Source organism: Megalobrama amblycephala, linkage group LG13, assembly GCF_018812025.1.
Source record: "Megalobrama amblycephala isolate DHTTF-2021 linkage group LG13, ASM1881202v1, whole genome shotgun sequence".
Classification (NCBI taxonomy): Eukaryota; Metazoa; Chordata; class Actinopteri; order Cypriniformes; family Xenocyprididae; genus Megalobrama; species Megalobrama amblycephala.
Window position 1 is genome coordinate 33,842,719 of NC_063056.1, and position 19,311 is coordinate 33,862,029.

Below are 19,311 nucleotides of genomic sequence, written 5' to 3' on the forward strand. Positions count from 1 at the left end.
CTCAGTGTGGCTGAAGTCAGTTATAGTTCTTGTGTTTCTGCTCGTCTCTTCTCTTTTTTTCTGGTCTTGTTTCTCTGTCCTTCGGTGATTCTGCTAATGAGGTGTTCATCAGTGTCTGAATTCACTCACTTCTTTTCATTCATTCTGTCAGGTGTACTATATTAGTGAACTAATGTAGGGAATAGTGAATGAGGGTATAGGGTGTGATTTAGAACACAGCCTTTGAGTGTCGACTTTGAGCGATGTTAACTCACAGTATATTCCTGTAGGCTATTTTCCCGAAGATGACAAATATTACCCAGAATGCAGTGTTTTCTACAGTATATTACTGTTTTAATGGAAAATGGTTTGTTACTGTCCAAATTTGGCAATTTTTCTACAGCAAGGTCAAGTTTAGTAGACATCTTTATTAATACCATTTGCTCCACAGGATGCTTTTCTCCACCCCGTGGACCAATGCGGAGGAACATTCCATTCTAGGAATCTCCTCCCCTTTCACAGTCAAGGCTTAAGCTAGTCCTAGATTAAAATACATGTTTGAGCTGTTTTAACTGAACTTGTGCTGACATATCTTAAAATATGGCAGTGCCAATGTTTTGTCTCAAGATGCACACAAGTAATTTTTTTTTTCAAGTGAATGTTTATAAAAGTTACTTAAATGTCCTAACTGAACTAAGGCCTAATCCTGGTTTAGGCTAAGCCTTGTCTGTAAAACTGGGGCCTATGTCTCTTATTATTCAGCATGCATATGCAGCCTGTCCTCATTGCTAAAGAGAATGCACAAACATTATACAAACAGCATTACCAGAATATTTGGGGAATGTTTTTACAACAAAATTCTGTTAGCTGGGTTGCTACAAGTTCCTGGAGGGAAACTTATGGCCGAAGAACTGCACTGGCATCTATGTGTTTACAGAGCATTTCCACTCCTGACATAGATCTACTGAAAAGCAAAGCTCTACACCCTGCAGAACTTTGAGGAGGATTTGCAAGTGTTGATGAGATGATCAGTCATGATGAGCTAAATGTCAAAAAGGAGGAGATGGTTTTTGAGGCCATCCTCTGCTGGATTGATCACACACCTGAAAACAGGACAGAACACATTGCTGTGCTTCCGCAAGGAGTAAGACAGAGACTTATACAAATTCATCATGTTAACCATATTTTGTTCTGTATAAACTCCTCTTACTTCTGTTTTTTGTATTGCCAATCAGAAAATAATAATCAGTTATATATCAAAATACAGTATTTCACTTTGTTGAGATATACAAAAGATGGTATGAGATTGCTATATAAACAACTTAAAGGGAATAGTTCATCCAAACTTATGAATAACGAATGCAGCACCAGTTCCATTTTTTCCATAAGTAGAATAGGGAAGGTGTAGGACATGAGCTTTTTGAAGAATACGAAAATGCTTTTTTGGAGGAAGCACTTGGAAAGTGATCATTTATTTATATAAAGCATATACATTTACATTTTTTTTTTTAAAAATAACGACCGATCGTTTCCCTAGATAAGACCCTTATTCCTCGTATCGTTTAAAGCCCTTTGAAGCTGCACTGAAATTGTAATTTTGACCTTTAACCATTTGGAATCCATTGAAGTCCACTATAAGGAGAATAATCCTGGAATGTTTTCCTAATTTCTTTTCGACTGAAGAAAGAAAGAAAGACATTGACATCTTGGATGACATGGGGGTGAGTAAATTATCAGGAAAATTTGAAAGTAGACTAATCCTTTAAGTTCATATATGAAATCATAATAAATAAATAAATAAAACATTACACTGAGTAGAACCCTCATTTTGATGACACCTTTGATATAATTTGTGTCAGATGACTAAATTAATAAATTAGGACTTGGAAGTTCAAATAAAAGGACAGTAAATGTATTCTTTGAATCATGTGCACATTTGCAGATGTGTGCATACTCCATTTATACGTGCAGCCATGTTACAAAGTGAATCTTGTGATGTGGTTTACAAAATTACACCATTCATCGTGTGTTGCAGTAACTTACAGGAGGTCATGATTCATGTGTTATTTTAAAGAACTAAAGAATTGAACGGGACATCAAACTCTGCAAGAGAAAGACTTTTATTAAATACACTTCATACAACTACACTTATTGTACATATTTTGTAAGGACTTACAATGAATATTACTTACCTCCAGAAACTCCAGAATAAGATACAGAAGACCAGCAGTCCAATTCAACTACAAGACACAAATATAAGTACTGATCAACTTCTATATTTGTATTTACACACTCAGAAGATTCAGATTCAGGTTTCTGTTTGGATAACTGGTCAGTAGAGTATGACAGATATTACAATATACACATAAAATAAGGTATGTCCGGTTCTCTTCTTTCCAATAAGCCATTATATGATTTAAAACACGGTGTTAAAGAACAATTCAACAGTGTTAAGCTTTTCAGAACCTCAGTTGTGGACTTACTTTGGTTGTTGATTTTGATCCTTCCTTTTTTGAAATAAAGAGTCGCACCGACGATCAGTGTTATGAAGACACTCAGAGACACTATTGTGATCATCACTACTGCTATCAGATTAATTGTGACTGCTGCAGGACTGTCAGCTGGGGTTGGAGCATCTGTGATCACTAGAGAACAATAGTAATGAGAGTAAATGGAGAAACAGGGTTTCCACCCTTCATTTTAATAGCATAGTTTAGCTAAAAATCTATAAATGTGAATGTCTGTCAGAGAGTCTGCATTGAGACATAAAGAGTTAGAAATACTGCATTGAAAACACACCTTTCATCACCAGCTTCACCTCATAGCAGGTTTTTTCACTCACTCTGCACTGATACCATGATCCATCAGTGTTTACTGCATCCCTTATAAACAGAGATCCATTCCCTAGTATTCTGGCTCTCTCATACAGAGGCCTCGTGTCTCTCTCTGTGCTGTTTGAGGGCTTGTTTGGAGGGCGGTATTGGGCTATTTCTGTTGATTGGTGACCATGAAAGATTTTCCAAGTCACTTGATCAGTTCTGTTTTGTAGAGGATGTTCAGAGCATGGCAGCAACACTGAAGAGTCTGGAGTCGCATGGACAGTGTCCAAAGTTTTACACTCTGAAACCAGAGAAACATTTTTATTACAATAGTTTTCATGGGCATTATTTGCTTATTTCAGAAATTGGCATTCTCACCTCTGACTCTCAGGTTAATAAGAGTTGTTTTAAGGCAGTCCAAATCTTTGTAGACTTGACATTCATAACGGCCTTGATCAGATAAACTGATGTCTTTCAGGTAAAGTGTAACACTACCAGAATCATTTCTCACAGACCATCTCTGATGCTCTGATGCTGGAGAGGTGTCTGAAAACATTAGGATGTGTTGAACCAGGTCAGTTCTGTGTATTTTCACTGTCAGAGACTCCAGCGGGTGGGTTGTGGTTAGGTAAGAAATAGACATATTGTCACCCTCAACATAATTTATGTTCAACTGATGGACCTGCTTGCAGGGTCTTTTTGTCACCACTAAAAGGAAATAAAGAGCAAAACGAGACAGAGTTGAGATACCGAGCTGAGACATGGAAACCACAGCATTTACAGTAACAAACAGCACTTACTTTTTACCAACTGGTTCTACCTCTAACCCTAGGTTTCACAGACAAGGCTTAAGCTATAGTCCTAGACTAAAATGCATGTTTGAGCTGTTTTAACATATCTTAAAATATGCCAGCACCATTGTATTGTCTCAAGATGCACACCCGTAATGTTTTTTTTCTAGTGAAAGTTTATAAAACATATTAAATACCTTAATTGAACTAAGGCCTAATCTTGTTTTAGGGTAAGCCTGGTCTGTGAAACAGGGCCCTAATGTGTTAATAGACTGCATGAAATGAGAACCAAAATAAATGAAAGAAACTTGCACTGACATATCTTAAAGGTGCCCTAGATTATGTTTTTAAAAGATGTAATATAAGTCTAAGGTGTCCCCTGAATGTGTCTGTGAAGTTTCAGCTCAAAATACCCCATAGATTTTTTTTAATTAATTTTTTTAACTGCCTATTTTGGGGCATCATTATAAACGCGCCGATTTTATCCTGCGGCCCCTTTAAATCCCGTGCTCTCCGCCCACAGAGCTCGCGCTTGCCTTAAACAGTGCCTTAACAAAGTTTACACAGCTAATATAACCCTCAAAATGGATCTTTACAAAGTGTTCGTCATGCATGCGGATTATATCGGATTATGTGAGTATTGTATACTGTTATATTGTTTACTTCTGATTTTGAATGAGTTTGATAGTGAAGTTAAAGAATGAAGTTGTGTTTATGCATTATACAGACTGCAAGTGTTTAGAAATGAAAATAGCGACGGCTCTCTTGTCTCTGTGAATACAGTAATAGCCGATGGTAACTTTAACCACATTTAACAGTACATTGCAACAGCAACATGCTAACGAAACATTTAGAAAGACAGTTTACAAATATCACTAAAAATATCATGTTATCATGGATCATGTCAGTTATTATTGCTCCATCTGCCATTTTTCGCTATTGTTCTTGCTTGCTTACCTAGTCTGATGATTTGGTTGTGCACAGATCCAGACATTAATACTGGCTGCCCTTGTCTAATGCCTTTTATAATGTTGGAAACGTGGGCTGGCATATGCAAATATTGGGGGCGTACACCCCGACTGTTACGTAACAGTCGGTGTTATGTTGAGATTCGCCTGTTCTTCGGAGGTCTTTTAAACAAATGAGATTTATATAAGAAGGAGGAAACAATGGAGTTTGAGATTCACTGTATGTCATTTCCATGTACTGAACTGCCAAGATAAATTCAATTTTTTATTCGAGGGCACCTTTAAAATAGTCAGTGCCATTGTTTTGTCTGACGATGCTTTTTTTCCTAAGACATTTTTTTTTATTTTTAAAGTTACTTATGTCCTAATTGAACTAAGGTCTAATCCTGGCTTAATCTAAGCCCTGTCTGTGAAACCAGGCCAAGACTTCATTTTGTTGCTCCCCCAACAGATATTCTACTGACTTTGCATCTACATGTCAACTTATTCTACTAACACAAACTCTAACACCTAACCCTAACCTTACACTCTACTATACTACAGTCTACTAATACTCTAATGAGAGTTAGTTGACATATAGTTGCAGAGTTAGTTAGTTAGTACTGTCTAAAGTGGACAATCGAAATAAAGTGTAACCGTGTTTCTTTCCAACATGCAGACAACATACAGGCTGCACATAATAGGTGCTTGTCTTACCTGGTTGACAGATATAGACAAGTTGTGGAAAGTGTTTCCAATTTTGTTGTTGACTGAGATGTCCCAATTGAATTAAAGGCAGGGTAGGCAAAAAAATGTATAAAAAACTTTTTTTCAAAATTTGTTTAAACTTTATTTATATATCAATACATAATTAAAATGTAAGTACTCTGAAAAAGAAAGTATAAAAATCGAGTGTCTGTAGACCTCTCACGACTGTTTTAAAGACAGCTCATTATTTCCATTCACTCCACCCCCTCCCTTCTGGGCTCCTTCCAAAGCCACGCCCCCAAAACGCATGAACGTGTGACTCCGACCACTGAGCTGGAAGACGCATTATTTACCTGAGACGAGCGGAGAGGAAGGAGCACAGTGCATGTAGTGACATCATGTCAGAATCACATGTAATAAAAATAACTTTAAAATTATGAAGATAAACAAACAAGATGTATTTTAGTACTCACTATCAAGCTAGCATATTGATATTGGTAAAGTTTAAAATATATATTTTTTGATTCGCTAACGAGCTAGTTATCTATAAGGCAAAGCTAAAAACAGGTTGCATGATACACGTTTTTCCATTACCATCATTTACACTGTGATGAAGATGAATTTCGTGTAAGATTCATAACATATACGTTGTTCTACAGATCAACAGAGTAACATACACTCAAATATCAACTCACAACTGCATTGCAGACACAAAATAATAACACACACATACAACAAAGTGTGTACGACACACACAGATACAAGATAAAGACATCAGTAAACATAGGTAGAGAATATAAAAACAAAACAAAGGCGAAAAAAACGTGCAGGTAAACTTGCAGGTGAACATGGTAAAAGACTTAGACAGAGGGTAAAATTATGCACAATTCAACACTATAGCTATCATTATTTATCGTCTCTACTACGGCTCGCTAAGTAATGTTATGTTAGCTATATTACGCAGCTACGTGTGCTAATGACACATGCTTCATGAAAAAATAAACAAAAAAATATGTATGATCAAAATACAAAAAGAAAGATTTACCTGTCCAGCAGAAATAAAGCCATCAAGGAGTCACTTTTCAGCCCCTTGAGTTCCCTCAGTTCTCGCCATCGCTGGAAAGCCACGCCGATATTAACTCGCGTTTTATTTCTTTGTTTATCCAAAGACTTTTTGTTCATTGCCTTTTCTTGTACTGTTACTGTCTTCCTTTTTTTGCCTGGTTTGCCTTCACTAACTGCATAGGCCGATACTGTGAATTTAGCTTGCTGTTTCTCTGCCATTGTTTTGGTATTCCTAGGATCCGTGCCTCTTGGATTCCCCAAATCAAACGTGCGCGCGCAAGTGGGCAGGTCATGTGTGGCAAAAGGGTGGTTGCCATGGTTGCGAGAGAGTGACAGCCGCCTAAGCCAATCCTATGTTTCGTCCCGGATGGAAATAATGAGCTGTGTTTAATACAGATTAAACGGTCTAGAGTCACTCGATTTTTATACTCTTTTTACCAGAGTTCTTACATTTTAATTATGCATGTATATATATAGAAAGTTTAAACAAATTTGGAACAAAATTTCTTACCTACCCTGCCTTTAAAATTTAAACATTTTATATTAAGAAATGTGTCTAAAAATTAGGGTTAGATTTAACATCCTTTTATAAACACAGAGACTCAAACTAATGCATGTGATGCAAGCAAAAATGTGTTTTATGTTATTAATATCTTCAGAAGATATTTAGACAGTAGCACAAATGTTTAATCCATTTCCAGGTCTTATACTCTGTAAAAAAAAAAAATAAAAAAAAAATGAATCATCGGTCTTGTCATTTCACTAATAAAACCAAGAGATACATTTTCCTAAGTTTTTTTTAAGGAAACTTAAGCAGTTTTGAGGCTTGAATTGAGGAACCAATTAAGCTAATAAAGATACCTATTTATTTTAAGAGAATTAGCTCAATTATGGGGTTTTATTTAGAGACCCCATTGTTAGTTCCCAGCATGCTTTTCATATAGCTGGAAATGGAGAGTAACTATTAAAATTAAGTGTTTTTTTAATGTGTTTTTGAGTGAAGGGAAACATCTGTTGATATTTAATGTTCAGTTATGTTTGACATTTGAAAGTTTCTGTTATGTTTTGATCATTACCATTGTGCAGAAGAGTAGAGCTCATGGTTAGGTAGTGGATAATTGTGTGAAATTATATGTTGAAGCATGTTGCTGTGTTCAGTGAGCAATAACTTTGCTATTGCTAGTGCAATAACAGGTTTGTTCTTTCTTGTGTTGTTTTAACAGAATACATTCTTTTAGATGTATGGCATAATTCAAAGTCAAATAAAAACATGTAAATTTCTATATTTACTTTAAATCACACACTTTTAAGATTCAACTTAAAATAAAAAAGCATATTTCACTAAATACGTTAAAGGGTTAGTTCATTAATTACTCACTCTTATGATGTTCCACACCCGTAAGACCTTTGTTCATCTTCCGAACATAAATTAAGATATTTTTGTTGAAATCCGATGGCTCAGTGAGGCTGCATTTCCAGCAGACATTTCCTCTCTCAAGATCCATAGTTCTAAAAGCATATTTAAATAAGTTCCAGTGAGTACAGTGGTTCAATATTAATATTGTAAAGCAACAAGGATATTTTTGGTGGGCCAAAAAAACTAAATAACGACTTATATAGTGATGGCCGATTTCAAAACATTGTTTCAGTAAGCTTCCGAGTAGGGTTGTGCCGATGGACGATATCATCGTCCATCGTGATGGCTGACCGACATCACGATGGAGAGACACCATCGTGATGCCACGCCCCCGTCCCGCTCCGCTGCGAGTCTTGCGAGTCGACACACTCTCTATAGACTATAGTAAACCTAAAATCTTTGCAGGAATTGCTCTGTAAATTAAATTGAGAATATAACTAATGCATATATGCTATTTTAAATACTGTAGTTTATGCCAGAGACGTGACGTGTGTTAGTCTGTGAAAATACTGTGTCAGGCATACCTATTGGAAAGCCCGGATGAGTCATTAGTTGGGAAATAAAATAACCCTTTCGCACGTAAATTTAAAATATTCTGCAGAACGTTATTTAGAACGTATCACTTTATTGTTTCCATGGTGACGCGTCATCGCTTGTCATGTCACACACCGCAGCGCTGTATGACTGATGATCTGCTTTTATTTCAGTTTTCCTTTTTTATTCAAAATATTCACAAATTTGTTAACTATGAAAAATATCTGATACTCCGATTGTCAAATATGAGCACCTTTATAATGATTGCGTTAGTTGAGCTATACACGTTATGGGCGCCGCCATGTTAGTTTGTGCCGCAGGTTCTGTTGGATTTACAACATGTGAATTCATCCAGTTCTCCCGAAGTAAGTAAGCGGTGAACTGGGGAAGAATAGAGTAAACTTTAAAGTTACTTACACAATGTGTATCTGGTATGAATAAAACATGTCCTCTAATTATAATGGAAAGAATTGTTATTGCCGCTTCTATATACATCAGTGTGTATTTTACAAACTTTAAATTTATTGTTTTGTTTGTACTTATATGTATTTAAATTAAAAATAATTAAAATGACCCGCCCACCCCCACCCGACGATATCATCGTCCATCGCGATGTTTTACTGTAAACATCGTCAACTGCCAATTTAGGGGACATCGCCCAACCCTACTTCCGAGCGTTATGAATCTTTTGTGTCGAATCATGATTCGGAAAGTGTGTCAAACTGCTGAAATCATGTGACTTTGGCGATTCGAACCGCTGATTCGACACAAAAGATTTATACATTTCCGAAGCTTCCTGAAGCAGTGTTTTGAAATCGTCCATCACTATAGTCATTTTTTTTTTCACAAAAATATTCTTGTCGCTTTATAATATTAATATTGAACCACTGTACTCACATAAATTGATTTAAATATGTTTTTAGTACATTTGTGGATCTTGAGGAAATTGCATTGGCTATGCAGGCCTCACTGAACCATCGGATTTCAACAAAAATATCTTAATTTGCGTTCCGAAAATGAACGAAGGTCTTACGGCTGTGGAACGGCATGAAGGTGAGTAATAAATTACATTATTTTCATTTTTGGGTGAACTAACCCTTTAATTGTGTCACTAGCCTAAATAATTTAAGAGATTTTACATGATTTATTCAGGTAGATTCCATTAAAGAATTAAACCTTAAAAACTACTCAAAATATCATGTGTAATACTGTCACCATAATTTTTTTTAAAATAAATAGCTCATACCATTTTTTAGTGTACAAATTGTGTCAGTCTGTGATTAGTGGTGGGGATTTTTCAGTGACTGTACAGTAGGTGGCGACAAGTGATTCTTTGAATTATTTACCAAATTTAATTATTTTTACCATGTAAAGCACTTTGGTCCATTGTTATGGTGTTCAAAGTGCTATACAAATACATTTTGATTGATTAATTGATTTGAAATCAATTTGTTGAACCCCTTAACATTCTTGTAAAATTTGCCTAAAACGCCTAAAAAGTGCATACTCAAATTAATTGCATGCTGTTCTGGAACCATTTGGAGTATATGCATGGTTTTGTTTCGTTTTTTGAAAGGTATGTGTACTGTGGGCAGTACAGTGGAACACTAACAGTTTAAACTATGATTCATTCTGGAACCAAACATCACTGTTGTGTTTCTCAGAAATGCTAAAGTTCCTTCTGCTTTAAACTTACTGGTAACTATTTTCATTGGTGAAGCAAAATTATACCACCTGGCCATTTTGTGGTTACAATTTAAGTTAGTAAAATCTAAGTGAACCAGCAATATCACAGTCATGCCATTTGTATATAGCGTGACTGTAATATTCAGAGCCACAGCACTCTTGTCCATGTGATATTGATTAATTAAAGTAAATTATAAAATATTGGATTAAAAACACACCTTTCATCACCAGCTTCAACTCATAGCAGGTTTTTTCACTCACTCTGCACTGATACCATGATCCATCAGTGTTTACTGCATCCCTTATAAACAGAGATCCATTCCTTAGTATTCTGGCTCTCTCATACAGAGGCCTCGGGACTCTCTCTGTGCTGTTTGAGGGCTTGTGTGGAGGGCGATATTGGGTTATTTCTGTTGATTGTTGACCAGTAATGATTTTCCAAGTAACTCGATCAGGTCTGTTTTGCAGTGAATGTTCAGAGCATGGCAGCAACACTGAAGTATATGCCGTTGCATGAACAGGGTTCAAAATTTTACACTCTGAAAGCAGAGAAACACAGTAGTATTCATTGTATATGTATATGGATCTCCAGTGAGGATTATACGCTTAATTGAAAATGTTTAATTCTTACTTTTGACACTCAGGTTAAATCGAGTAGCTTTAAGGCAGTCCAAACCATTGTAGACCTGACAGTCATAAAGGCCATCATCAGATAAACTGAGGTCTTTCAGGTAAAGTGTAACATTTCCAGCATCATTTCTCACAGACCATCTCTGATGCTCTGACGCTGGAGTGTCTGAAGTGTCTGAAGACATTAGGATGTCCTTAGTTGGGTAAGTTCTGCGTAGTTTCACTGTTAGAGAATCCAGTGCGTGGCTTGTGGTTAGACAAGAAATAGACATAACATCACCCTGAACATAATTTATGTCCAACTGATAAACCTGCTTGCAGGGTCTGTCTGTCTGAGCTAAAGGGAAATTAAAAAGAGAAACGAGAGATCATGAAAGAACTGATACATGGAAAAACACTAAACCACAGGGTTAATAGTAAAAAAAAAAAAAAATTTCATTTTCTGAAATGATTTTTTGATTTCTAGTGTATAAAAATTCATAAATCGACTTAGTATCACTTTACAATACTGATCCATTTGTTAAAATTAGTTAACTATGTTAGTTAACATGACCAAAGAATGAAAAATCCTTCTAAAGCATTTATTAATATTAGTAAATGATCATTTAAACATTTACTAATACATTATTAAAACCAAAAGTTGTATCTGTTAATATTTCTTAAAGGACATATGCTTACAGTCAACAGATGTATTTTTTATCAACTCGTTAACAAAGATGAATAAATACTGTAACAAATGTAAAGCAAACGTTCTTAATGTTATAATGCATTAACTAATGTTAACTTATGGAGCCTTATTGTAAAGTGTTACCATTGAGTTTCATATCAATTTTATATAAAATTACCCTATTGTTAGGTTAAGTCTTTGCACACCAAACAATGTTTATTAAAACAAGACTGTCCTCAGTAAAACACTTTCTTGCTTTACAATTTTAGCTATACAGAAGCTGTTTGTTAGCACAACAAATAAGAATTGAGGTCAACAAAAGTTTCCAAATAAGTAGGCCTAACCTTTATATAAATTACACTGATCATATGCTCGTTACACCCATGCTGCCTTTACAGACCCAAAGCACAATTATATTATGTGTATCAAAGGTACTTTCAATAACTTCTTTCTATGTTAGTTAAAAGAATTTGACTTCATATAATGAAACTTACCTTCGCAATCTAATAAAGCTGATATTAATACATATAGAATCTGGAAATATGAAGGCTGAAAACTCCCCATCATATACAGATGCTCACTGTAGGACAGCTGAACTCAATATGAGCAAAGACCACATCACTTTAGTTTTGCACTTTTGCAATTGCTCTACATTGGGGAAGTAAATAAGATCGAATAATGTGCTCATACAGAAGATTCTGTCTGTGATGGGGAGTTTTTAGCTTATTTCCAAACTTTAAATTTTCTAAAAGCAGCTGTATTAGAAAGGTGCTACTAAAAGATTTAGAAGTTGGAAATATGAAGACTGAAAATAAAAACCCATCACATCGACAGTTTAAAGAAGTTCATTACAGAATGACTGAATAAGAGCACAAGCCACAAGAGCTTTTACATTCACACAATTAATTTCAAAACGCCAAAGTAGGAAATGTGATTTTAAAGGGCATATTGCAGGTTAGAGCTTCAGTGATTCAATGTATAGAAAAATAATGTATGAAATAGATTTTCTTGAAAAAACACGTATAAATACGCTAATTAGGCTTCTGGAGTCATTTTTTGTGAGAAAATTTTACTTCCGCATCTGAAAAATGCCAAATCGGAAGTGACGTAACTCAAGGGAGTGCGATCAATATAAACAATAGGAAAACAATGGATCGCAATGACAGTTCGGACACTGAGGAAATTGTAAATGTTTATTCATACTCGTATAACTAACCACAGCCATACAATTAGGCTGCTATATGGTCAAGAGAGCAGGGACAGGCCAGGATTAGACAGAACAACGGTCAAAGGAGACAAATTGAGCTGTGGTGTGAGGAGAACCAGTGGAAAACAGGGCAGCGACTGCGATGTTAGCTTAGCTAACGATATGTGCTCAATCACAATATTGTAAAGATTATTATCATGAATCAGCCAATAGCAAAGCTATTGGTCATCTAGGAGTAACGTTATTGATTACTAATAACAGAATCTAATAAACTTCCTTAATATCCGTCCACACAACCTTACATGATATAGCGGTTTCTCATCACGACTGATTTGGTGGTTAGCAAATGAAATAATAAAATAATAATAATAATAATAAAAAGACTTACGGTGCACAATTCACGTGTTCTTCGAGCTGCATCTCTGACGGATCCGTGATCATGTCTCCCGCCGGCAGCCGAACATAGTAGTGTTACTGTATGTTTAATGTAATGTTATCCTTTATTCATTAATTCTGTGTTATCTGAGTTTATTCCGTACCCATTCACTGATAGTGTGAGGATGTATATGACGCCATGATTATGTAGTTGTGTGAACTTGAATGTATACGTTTACAGTATACATTGGCACCACAAGGCTCTCAAGTCTCACGCATTGGGCGTGAGACACACGCATTTGATTTCAACCCGTTCACACGCTCACACGCCACACCTTGTATTTCTCACGCAGAGAAATCTCCAGGATAACGCACAACAAGTTGCGCCGCTATTAGAGGAATCAAGCGAGTTCCCCATAGAGTTCAGAAGGCCCTGCCACGCACCAGTTAATCTAATAAAAAATATAGCTACCGAACAGCCAATCAGAAAATAGAATTGCTGTATCCGGGTAAGATTAAGATATTCCCGCCACAACAACGTTTACGTTCTGTTTCCAACGACACATTCTGTGATTCACGGGCTCGCTCACTGATTCAGATGCTCGCTGAAGTAGTTAGCTACAGAAGAGGACATCTGTCAGTCACATTGATTCACATCTGGCTACAGACTGATCGTGATCGACGTGGGACCATATCCTATGAGTACAGTAAGTCATCTCATCAAATTGCTGGGAATATTTGTGTCCAGGCAGCTGGTAACGTTAGGTTAGTTAACAGTTTGACCAGAGTATGTTACGTGAACTAGCCGAGCTAGTAGGGATGGGCATTTTTCCAAAATATTGTATTCGAATATTTGATAAAAAACGAATATTCGTGTATTTAAATGACGTTATTTTGAGAAAATGAGAGAGACGTTTTTTATTTTTTTTTATTCAGGTTGTCGTCACCATTTCTGAACAAACTTATTATTAAGTTAGTAACAGGGGGGTCAGGACCCTCGCAGTTTTGAAAAGACAGAAATCGACCCCGCACTTTTGACAAGGGCTGCTTCAATCAGTCACAATATATCATCTTTTAGCTTAGGATATTTTATTTCAAATGAGAATTTTCACATTTCTGTGAGCTTTCGTTCGCAAATAATCAACTGTTTTGTCGCAGATGTGAACAGGAAATGCGCTCTCGAACGGAGAAACACGCGATCTCCAAGCAATCGATCACAACGTGCTAACGTTTTAGGACAGGTCGATGGTATATAAATCGTGCCCGAACATTAGCGTTTGTTAATCAAGCCAAACCGTCCATTCAGAGACCGGGAAATTTGACACTTTAAGGTAACGTTAAAGGAGCTGTATGTAGGATTGTGGCCTAAACTGGTACTGCAATCACTATAAAAATACTGTAGAGCGGTGTATCCCCTCCCCCTACCCCCTGACTCGAGGTTGCCAGATGAGCTGCAGGATTCAGCAGAAACGTAGGCTGCTTCAATGAGCTTCCAATGGCAAGTGACGAACAGACGTACACAGTAAGTTTTTTTTCTGTTAATTCTGTTTATGCTTCATGAGAGATATTTTGATAAGTAATTATGTATTTAAAAAATGTACTAATTGTCATTAGTTAAATATAATCGTAAAGATTTATGCTTGTACGTGACAGACAGAACGGTAACTGTTAGTCTAACTTGTAACGTTATTTATCTGTCAGTAATGTAAGTACAAGCACAAGCCTATGTCACTATGTGTAACCAATATCAAAGATACAGCTATTCATTTAGCTGATGCTATAAGTGAAAGTGGCCAGCTGTTTTTCCTTGGAATTGCACCTACTGTAGTGCTTCCAAACCATCACTAACATAGTACATATAATGTTTTGAACATATAAATACAATTACAATTAAAAAAAAATCTGAGAAAAAAAAACAAAAATAAGAGTAAAAATAAAAATTCCTTATTTTTCAATACGAAAAAAAAAAAAAAAATAGATTTACAAGTACTAAAGTTTTTGTCACAAGTAGGCTAACAAATAACCAAAACATTTGCCACAGCAATTATAACGCGGGACAAATTCAATATCACCAATGGCTATCACAGGGTTGTTTTCAGTTCCATCAGAAAATATTGTTAGAGTAACTAAATTACATTAGCAATGGTCATACAGGTCAACTTGCAGCATGTGTAACTTAGTCCACGATATACGTGAAGAACAAATGACGAATCATTTTTACTGAGGTAACATTAGGCTACTGTCTCAATTACGTTTCAAATTGCCATAATGGCCGTGCTAATGTTGTTTTCCTCAGCGTCTCAGCATAATGACAGAGCATACGTCCATGTGAGCTAACGTTATGTTACTTTGCACAAACATGCATAACTTTGTTCGACTGTCATGAATATATGAAATGTCCATTGACATCAAGTACAAGTTAGCCAAGCATAGATGAATCTTACCTGTCCAGGAGAAAATTAGCAACGTTGGCGTCTGTGTTCAAATTCTTCTCCGTTTTCAGCCGTCTCCATCTTTCAAAAGCATCTCCAATACAAATTCTGTTTTTTTTTTTCGGACTTTGTCGAATTTCTGAATTATAACGAGGTCTTTTTGATTTAGTAACATTAGACATTTTTATCCGACTGGAGTTAGGGTAGGTTACAGCAAAGCTGGCAACACGGATCCCGAAACACTACTGACTCCGTGATTGGTAGATAGGTGGAGGGAGGCGCGTCAGGCCAAAACACAAAATGACAACATCAACATCAGTTGAGGGCTGCAAGTCCACTTTTTAAATGACAATATCCTGGCCAAACTACTTTTGTCAGTGATATAAGTATTTGAAATGAACATGATTTCTTAATGTCTAGTGACACATCAGGGCCATTTTATGATTAATTGAAATAGATTTCTTACATACAGCTCCTTTAAGGAGGCTGATCTCTCTGGTTGACGCGCGAGCTGGCTTGACTGAAGTTTTCATGAGGATATAGTTTATGGACTGTTTTGATTTCGATAATTACATCTAGAAAGGTAAAAGCATTGAAGGCATCTATAAAAGAGATATCTGAAAGCGAAATGAAAGTGATTATTGCCTCGACCAGCGACGCAGTGGGAAGGACGCACGAGAGGAGACCTGCGCGTTTAATTGGTATGTGTAAACATAATACATAATACTAATCAGAGGCATGCACTTGGATCGTGAAACCCAACTCTCGATTGGATCATGACAGTGAAAATGGCTGGCCTGGAACCATGTTTCAAATGGGAGCCACCAACCCCTGTGCTGAAGGCCTCAAAACCTGCTACCAACACCTACAATAAACAACACTAACCATTATCTCTCTCTCACACACACTCACTCACTCACATACACACTAAAATGCTGAATTAAATAAATATTTTTTTATTTGTACGAATTTGTGTCATTTTTTCAGAAGTGAAGTCCCGTCTCTTCACCTGCACAAAACACACCCCGGCACAGAAGATAGCAGTGTCCTTTTTCTTGTTAGTAAACCTCTGGACTCGATGTCCTGACAGGCTGAATAGAATACAAAAACTACAGAATACCAACCTACTCTGCACTGAATCAACACAGAGCTCTGCGATCGACTCCCTTTAGTGACGTAAAATGACGCGACGCTGAAAAAAAGCGGTTTTTATAGAGACCATCACTTTATCTACTAAATTCGTGCACTTGTGTCCTGCAAAACATTTTTAAACCCTGCAGTACCTTTTTATATGGTATTTTTGTACAAGGTTATATATTCATCTCGAAAAAAATGTTTAACCTGCAATATGCACTTTAAGTAATCAATGAATTTAAATCACATTGAATCAAATGCTCAAAGAGATATTATATTATTATTATAGGCAGTATTATAGCCTAAGGCTCGTATTGAGGAAAATTAGGCTGTAGCTCTTTGTCTACGTTACTATACTGGGAATAGCGTCATTTGTGTTTTTAAAAAAGTTAATGACTCACGAGTTACTGATCCAGGAACTTTACTCCTTGAGTTAAGCACTGACCGAATGCAAAAAGTTTTGAAAAAACATTTTTTCCTCCCATCCCAAATTTTTTCCAGCTTCCCGTCCCTTTAGGGGCTCCATACAATACATTAAACTGTAACTGTGTAAAAAAACAAAACCAAAAACCAAAAACAAGTATTATGCAGTTAAATATCAAAACAACTCTAATATCATACAGAGTTGTATGGGGTAAATTGAGTGCAATCTGTTGTGATGTCCCTCTAGGGAATGTGCTTAGGGAAGTTCACGAGTGTACAGTATGTCTAAAAGTTAAATGCAGCCGTGGTGTGTACAGATAAAATTGTAATGGACTATCTGAGTTTTGTGTCTGTTCAGGTGGGTTTTGCATATGTTTAGTTTCCTGTGTTACGAAATGGTATGAAACTCTAAAGGTTTTGGCACTTGCTGTGTAAACACACACACACACACACACACACACAATAGACATGATTCAAAAAGGTTAAATGGTTCTGAAAAAAAAATGGTCATACTTGTATTATTTGCGGTCAAAAATGACCATATTGGAAAATGATGGGAGATGAATTTCATTTATTGTAAATGTTTGGTACGACTCAAACAAATTCTTATTGAAAGCTCATTTTTTGAGATTTAAACCTCAAATTTGGAACACAGCTTGTTTAGATTTTTGGCTTTGATGTTTTGGAAAATATATAGTTCATATAAAAATTGAAAATGGTATTTTTGTGCATTTTTTAATAACAATAAATGTAAAGTTCACTTCTTAAACTTTTTTTTTTTTCAGTAGTAATAATGTTGTTGCTAGTTTAGAGTCAGAGTTTAGAGCAGCTCACTGCAGAATGACTGAATAGGAGCACAAACCACAAGACCTTTTACCTTCACCCTTTAACTGTTTTCAAAGTATGAAAGTAGGAAATGTGATCTGTGCAAATTGTCAGACCCCCCCAGTGAAAAAAAAAAAAAAAAAAAAAAAAAAAAAAAAAAAAACCACAACCAAAATGTATTTAAATTTATTTCTATCAGACTCAGACGGAGACAGAGAGGTAATAGATGTTTATTGACAGAGACACGAACACAAGTAACAGCAGATGATATGGTGAGTAAAGGTGCAAGCACAATCAAACAGACACTTGTAATGAGTAATTTTGAATGTCTTTGCAGGAGCTGATGGAAAACATGAAGAACAGGACACAGGAGGGCAACAACGGGAACACCGGGAAATCACAGGTAAGGTGTCCAGGTATGTTTGACGAGACCAGACAATGAACTTACAAAAACCATGGCTGCGTCCGAAAACCTAGGTAGCCGTCTTGCTGCCTCGCTGTCTTATAAGAGAATGACTTGTACAGCAGCGTTTGTACATAAAAGGTACCTCACGACTGATTTCGGACAGACTTCTGAGGCAGCGTAACAGTTTAATGATCTACAGCAATATAGCGTGAGCTTTGGTGAGAACTAAACAAATATTTAAAGGTGCCCTAGAACTTTTTTTTTAAAAGATGTAATATAAGTCTAAGGTGTCCCCTGAATGTGTCTGATGTTTCAGCTCAAAATAACCCATAGATTTTTTTTTAACTGCCTATTTTGGGGCATAATTAGAAATGAGCCAATTCAGGGTGTGTGGCCCTTTAAATCTCGTGCTCCACGCCCCAAGAGCTCACGCTTGCCTTAAACAACGTAAAAAAAAAAAAGTTCAGTCAGCTAATATAACCCTCAAAATGGAGCTTTACAAAGTGTTTGTCATGCAGCATGTCTAATCAGTGTTTATTTTGATGTTTACATTGATTCTGAATGAGTTTGAGGCTATGCTCCGTGGCTAACGGCTAATGCTACACTGTTGTAGAAATTTATAAAGAATGAAGTTGTGTTTATGCATTATACAGACTGCAAGTGTTTAAAAATGAAAATAGCGACGACTCGTCTCTGTGAATACAGTAAGAAACAGTGGTAACTTTAACCACATTTAACATTACATTAGCAACATGCTAACGAAACATTTAGAAAGACAATTTACAAATATCACTAAAAATATCATGTTATCATGAATCATGTCAGTTATTATTGCTCCAACTGCCATTTTTTGCTATTGTCCTTGCTTGCTTACCTAGTCTGTTGATTCAGCTGTGCACATCCAGACGTTCTGCCCTTGTCTAATGCCTTTCATAATGTTGGGAACATGGGCTGGCATATGCAAATATTGGGGGCGTACACCCCGACTGTTACATAACAGTCGGTGTTATGTTGAGATTCGCCTGTTCTTCGGAGGTCTTTTAAACAAATGAGATTTACATAAGGAGGAAACAATGGAGTTTGAGACTCACTGTATGTCTTTTCCATGTACTGAACTCTTGTTATTTAACTATGCCGAGGTAAATTCAATTTTTGAATCTAGGGCACCTTTAGTTAATACAGTAGTAATTTCTCGATAGAAATGATATCAAAATTGAAATATGTTGGTCAAAATTATACATTTATACACAAACTGAGCAGCAAATG

General features: G+C 36.2%; 1 protein-coding gene and 1 long non-coding RNA gene across 3 annotated transcripts in view; one reads left to right on the forward strand and one right to left on the reverse strand.

Annotated features, from left to right (window-relative positions):
* Positions 1 to 1,924: 1,924 nt before the first annotated feature.
* On the reverse strand, positions 1,925 to 18,287 carry LOC125243063. Of its 2 annotated transcripts, none has more exons than XM_048152343.1 (8): positions 12,839 to 18,287; positions 10,578 to 10,913; positions 10,165 to 10,485; positions 3,177 to 3,506; positions 2,779 to 3,099; positions 2,463 to 2,624; positions 2,172 to 2,219; positions 1,925 to 2,082 (listed from the first exon to the last, which is right to left on the reverse strand). In XM_048152343.1, the coding sequence occupies exons 2-8, from the start codon at positions 10,846 to 10,848 to the stop codon at positions 2,048 to 2,050; spliced, it is 1,488 nt and encodes a 495-aa protein (XP_048008300.1). In that variant the 5' UTR covers positions 10,849 to 10,913; positions 12,839 to 18,287; the 3' UTR covers positions 1,925 to 2,047. The 2 variants fall into 2 exon arrangements, with proteins under 2 accessions (XP_048008300.1, XP_048008299.1); XM_048152342.1 differs by lacking the exon at positions 12,839 to 18,287 and adding an exon at positions 11,738 to 12,824.
* Positions 13,401 to 19,311, forward strand: part of LOC125243069 — an 84,820-nt gene continuing 78,909 nt past the window's right edge. The window contains exons 1-2 of the long non-coding RNA XR_007178970.1: positions 13,401 to 13,532; positions 17,977 to 18,042. This is a non-coding gene — a long non-coding RNA (uncharacterized LOC125243069). The remainder of the gene's footprint in view (positions 13,533 to 17,976; positions 18,043 to 19,311) is intronic.

Bases quoted from the DNA above. Each gene is read 5' to 3' on its own strand.
- LOC125243063 (XM_048152342.1), bottom strand. From the start codon at position 11,810: ATGATGGGGAGTTTTCAGCCTTCATATTTCCAGATTCTATATGTATTA. The intron at 10,914-11,737 runs GTAAGTTTCATT...ATTTCCCTTTAG, and splicing joins AGCTTTATTAGATTGCGAAG to CTCAGACAGACAGACCCTGC. The intron at 2,083-2,171 runs GTAAGTAATATT...TTTCTCTTGCAG, and splicing joins TTATTCTGGAGTTTCTGGAG to AGTTTGATGTCCCGTTCAAT.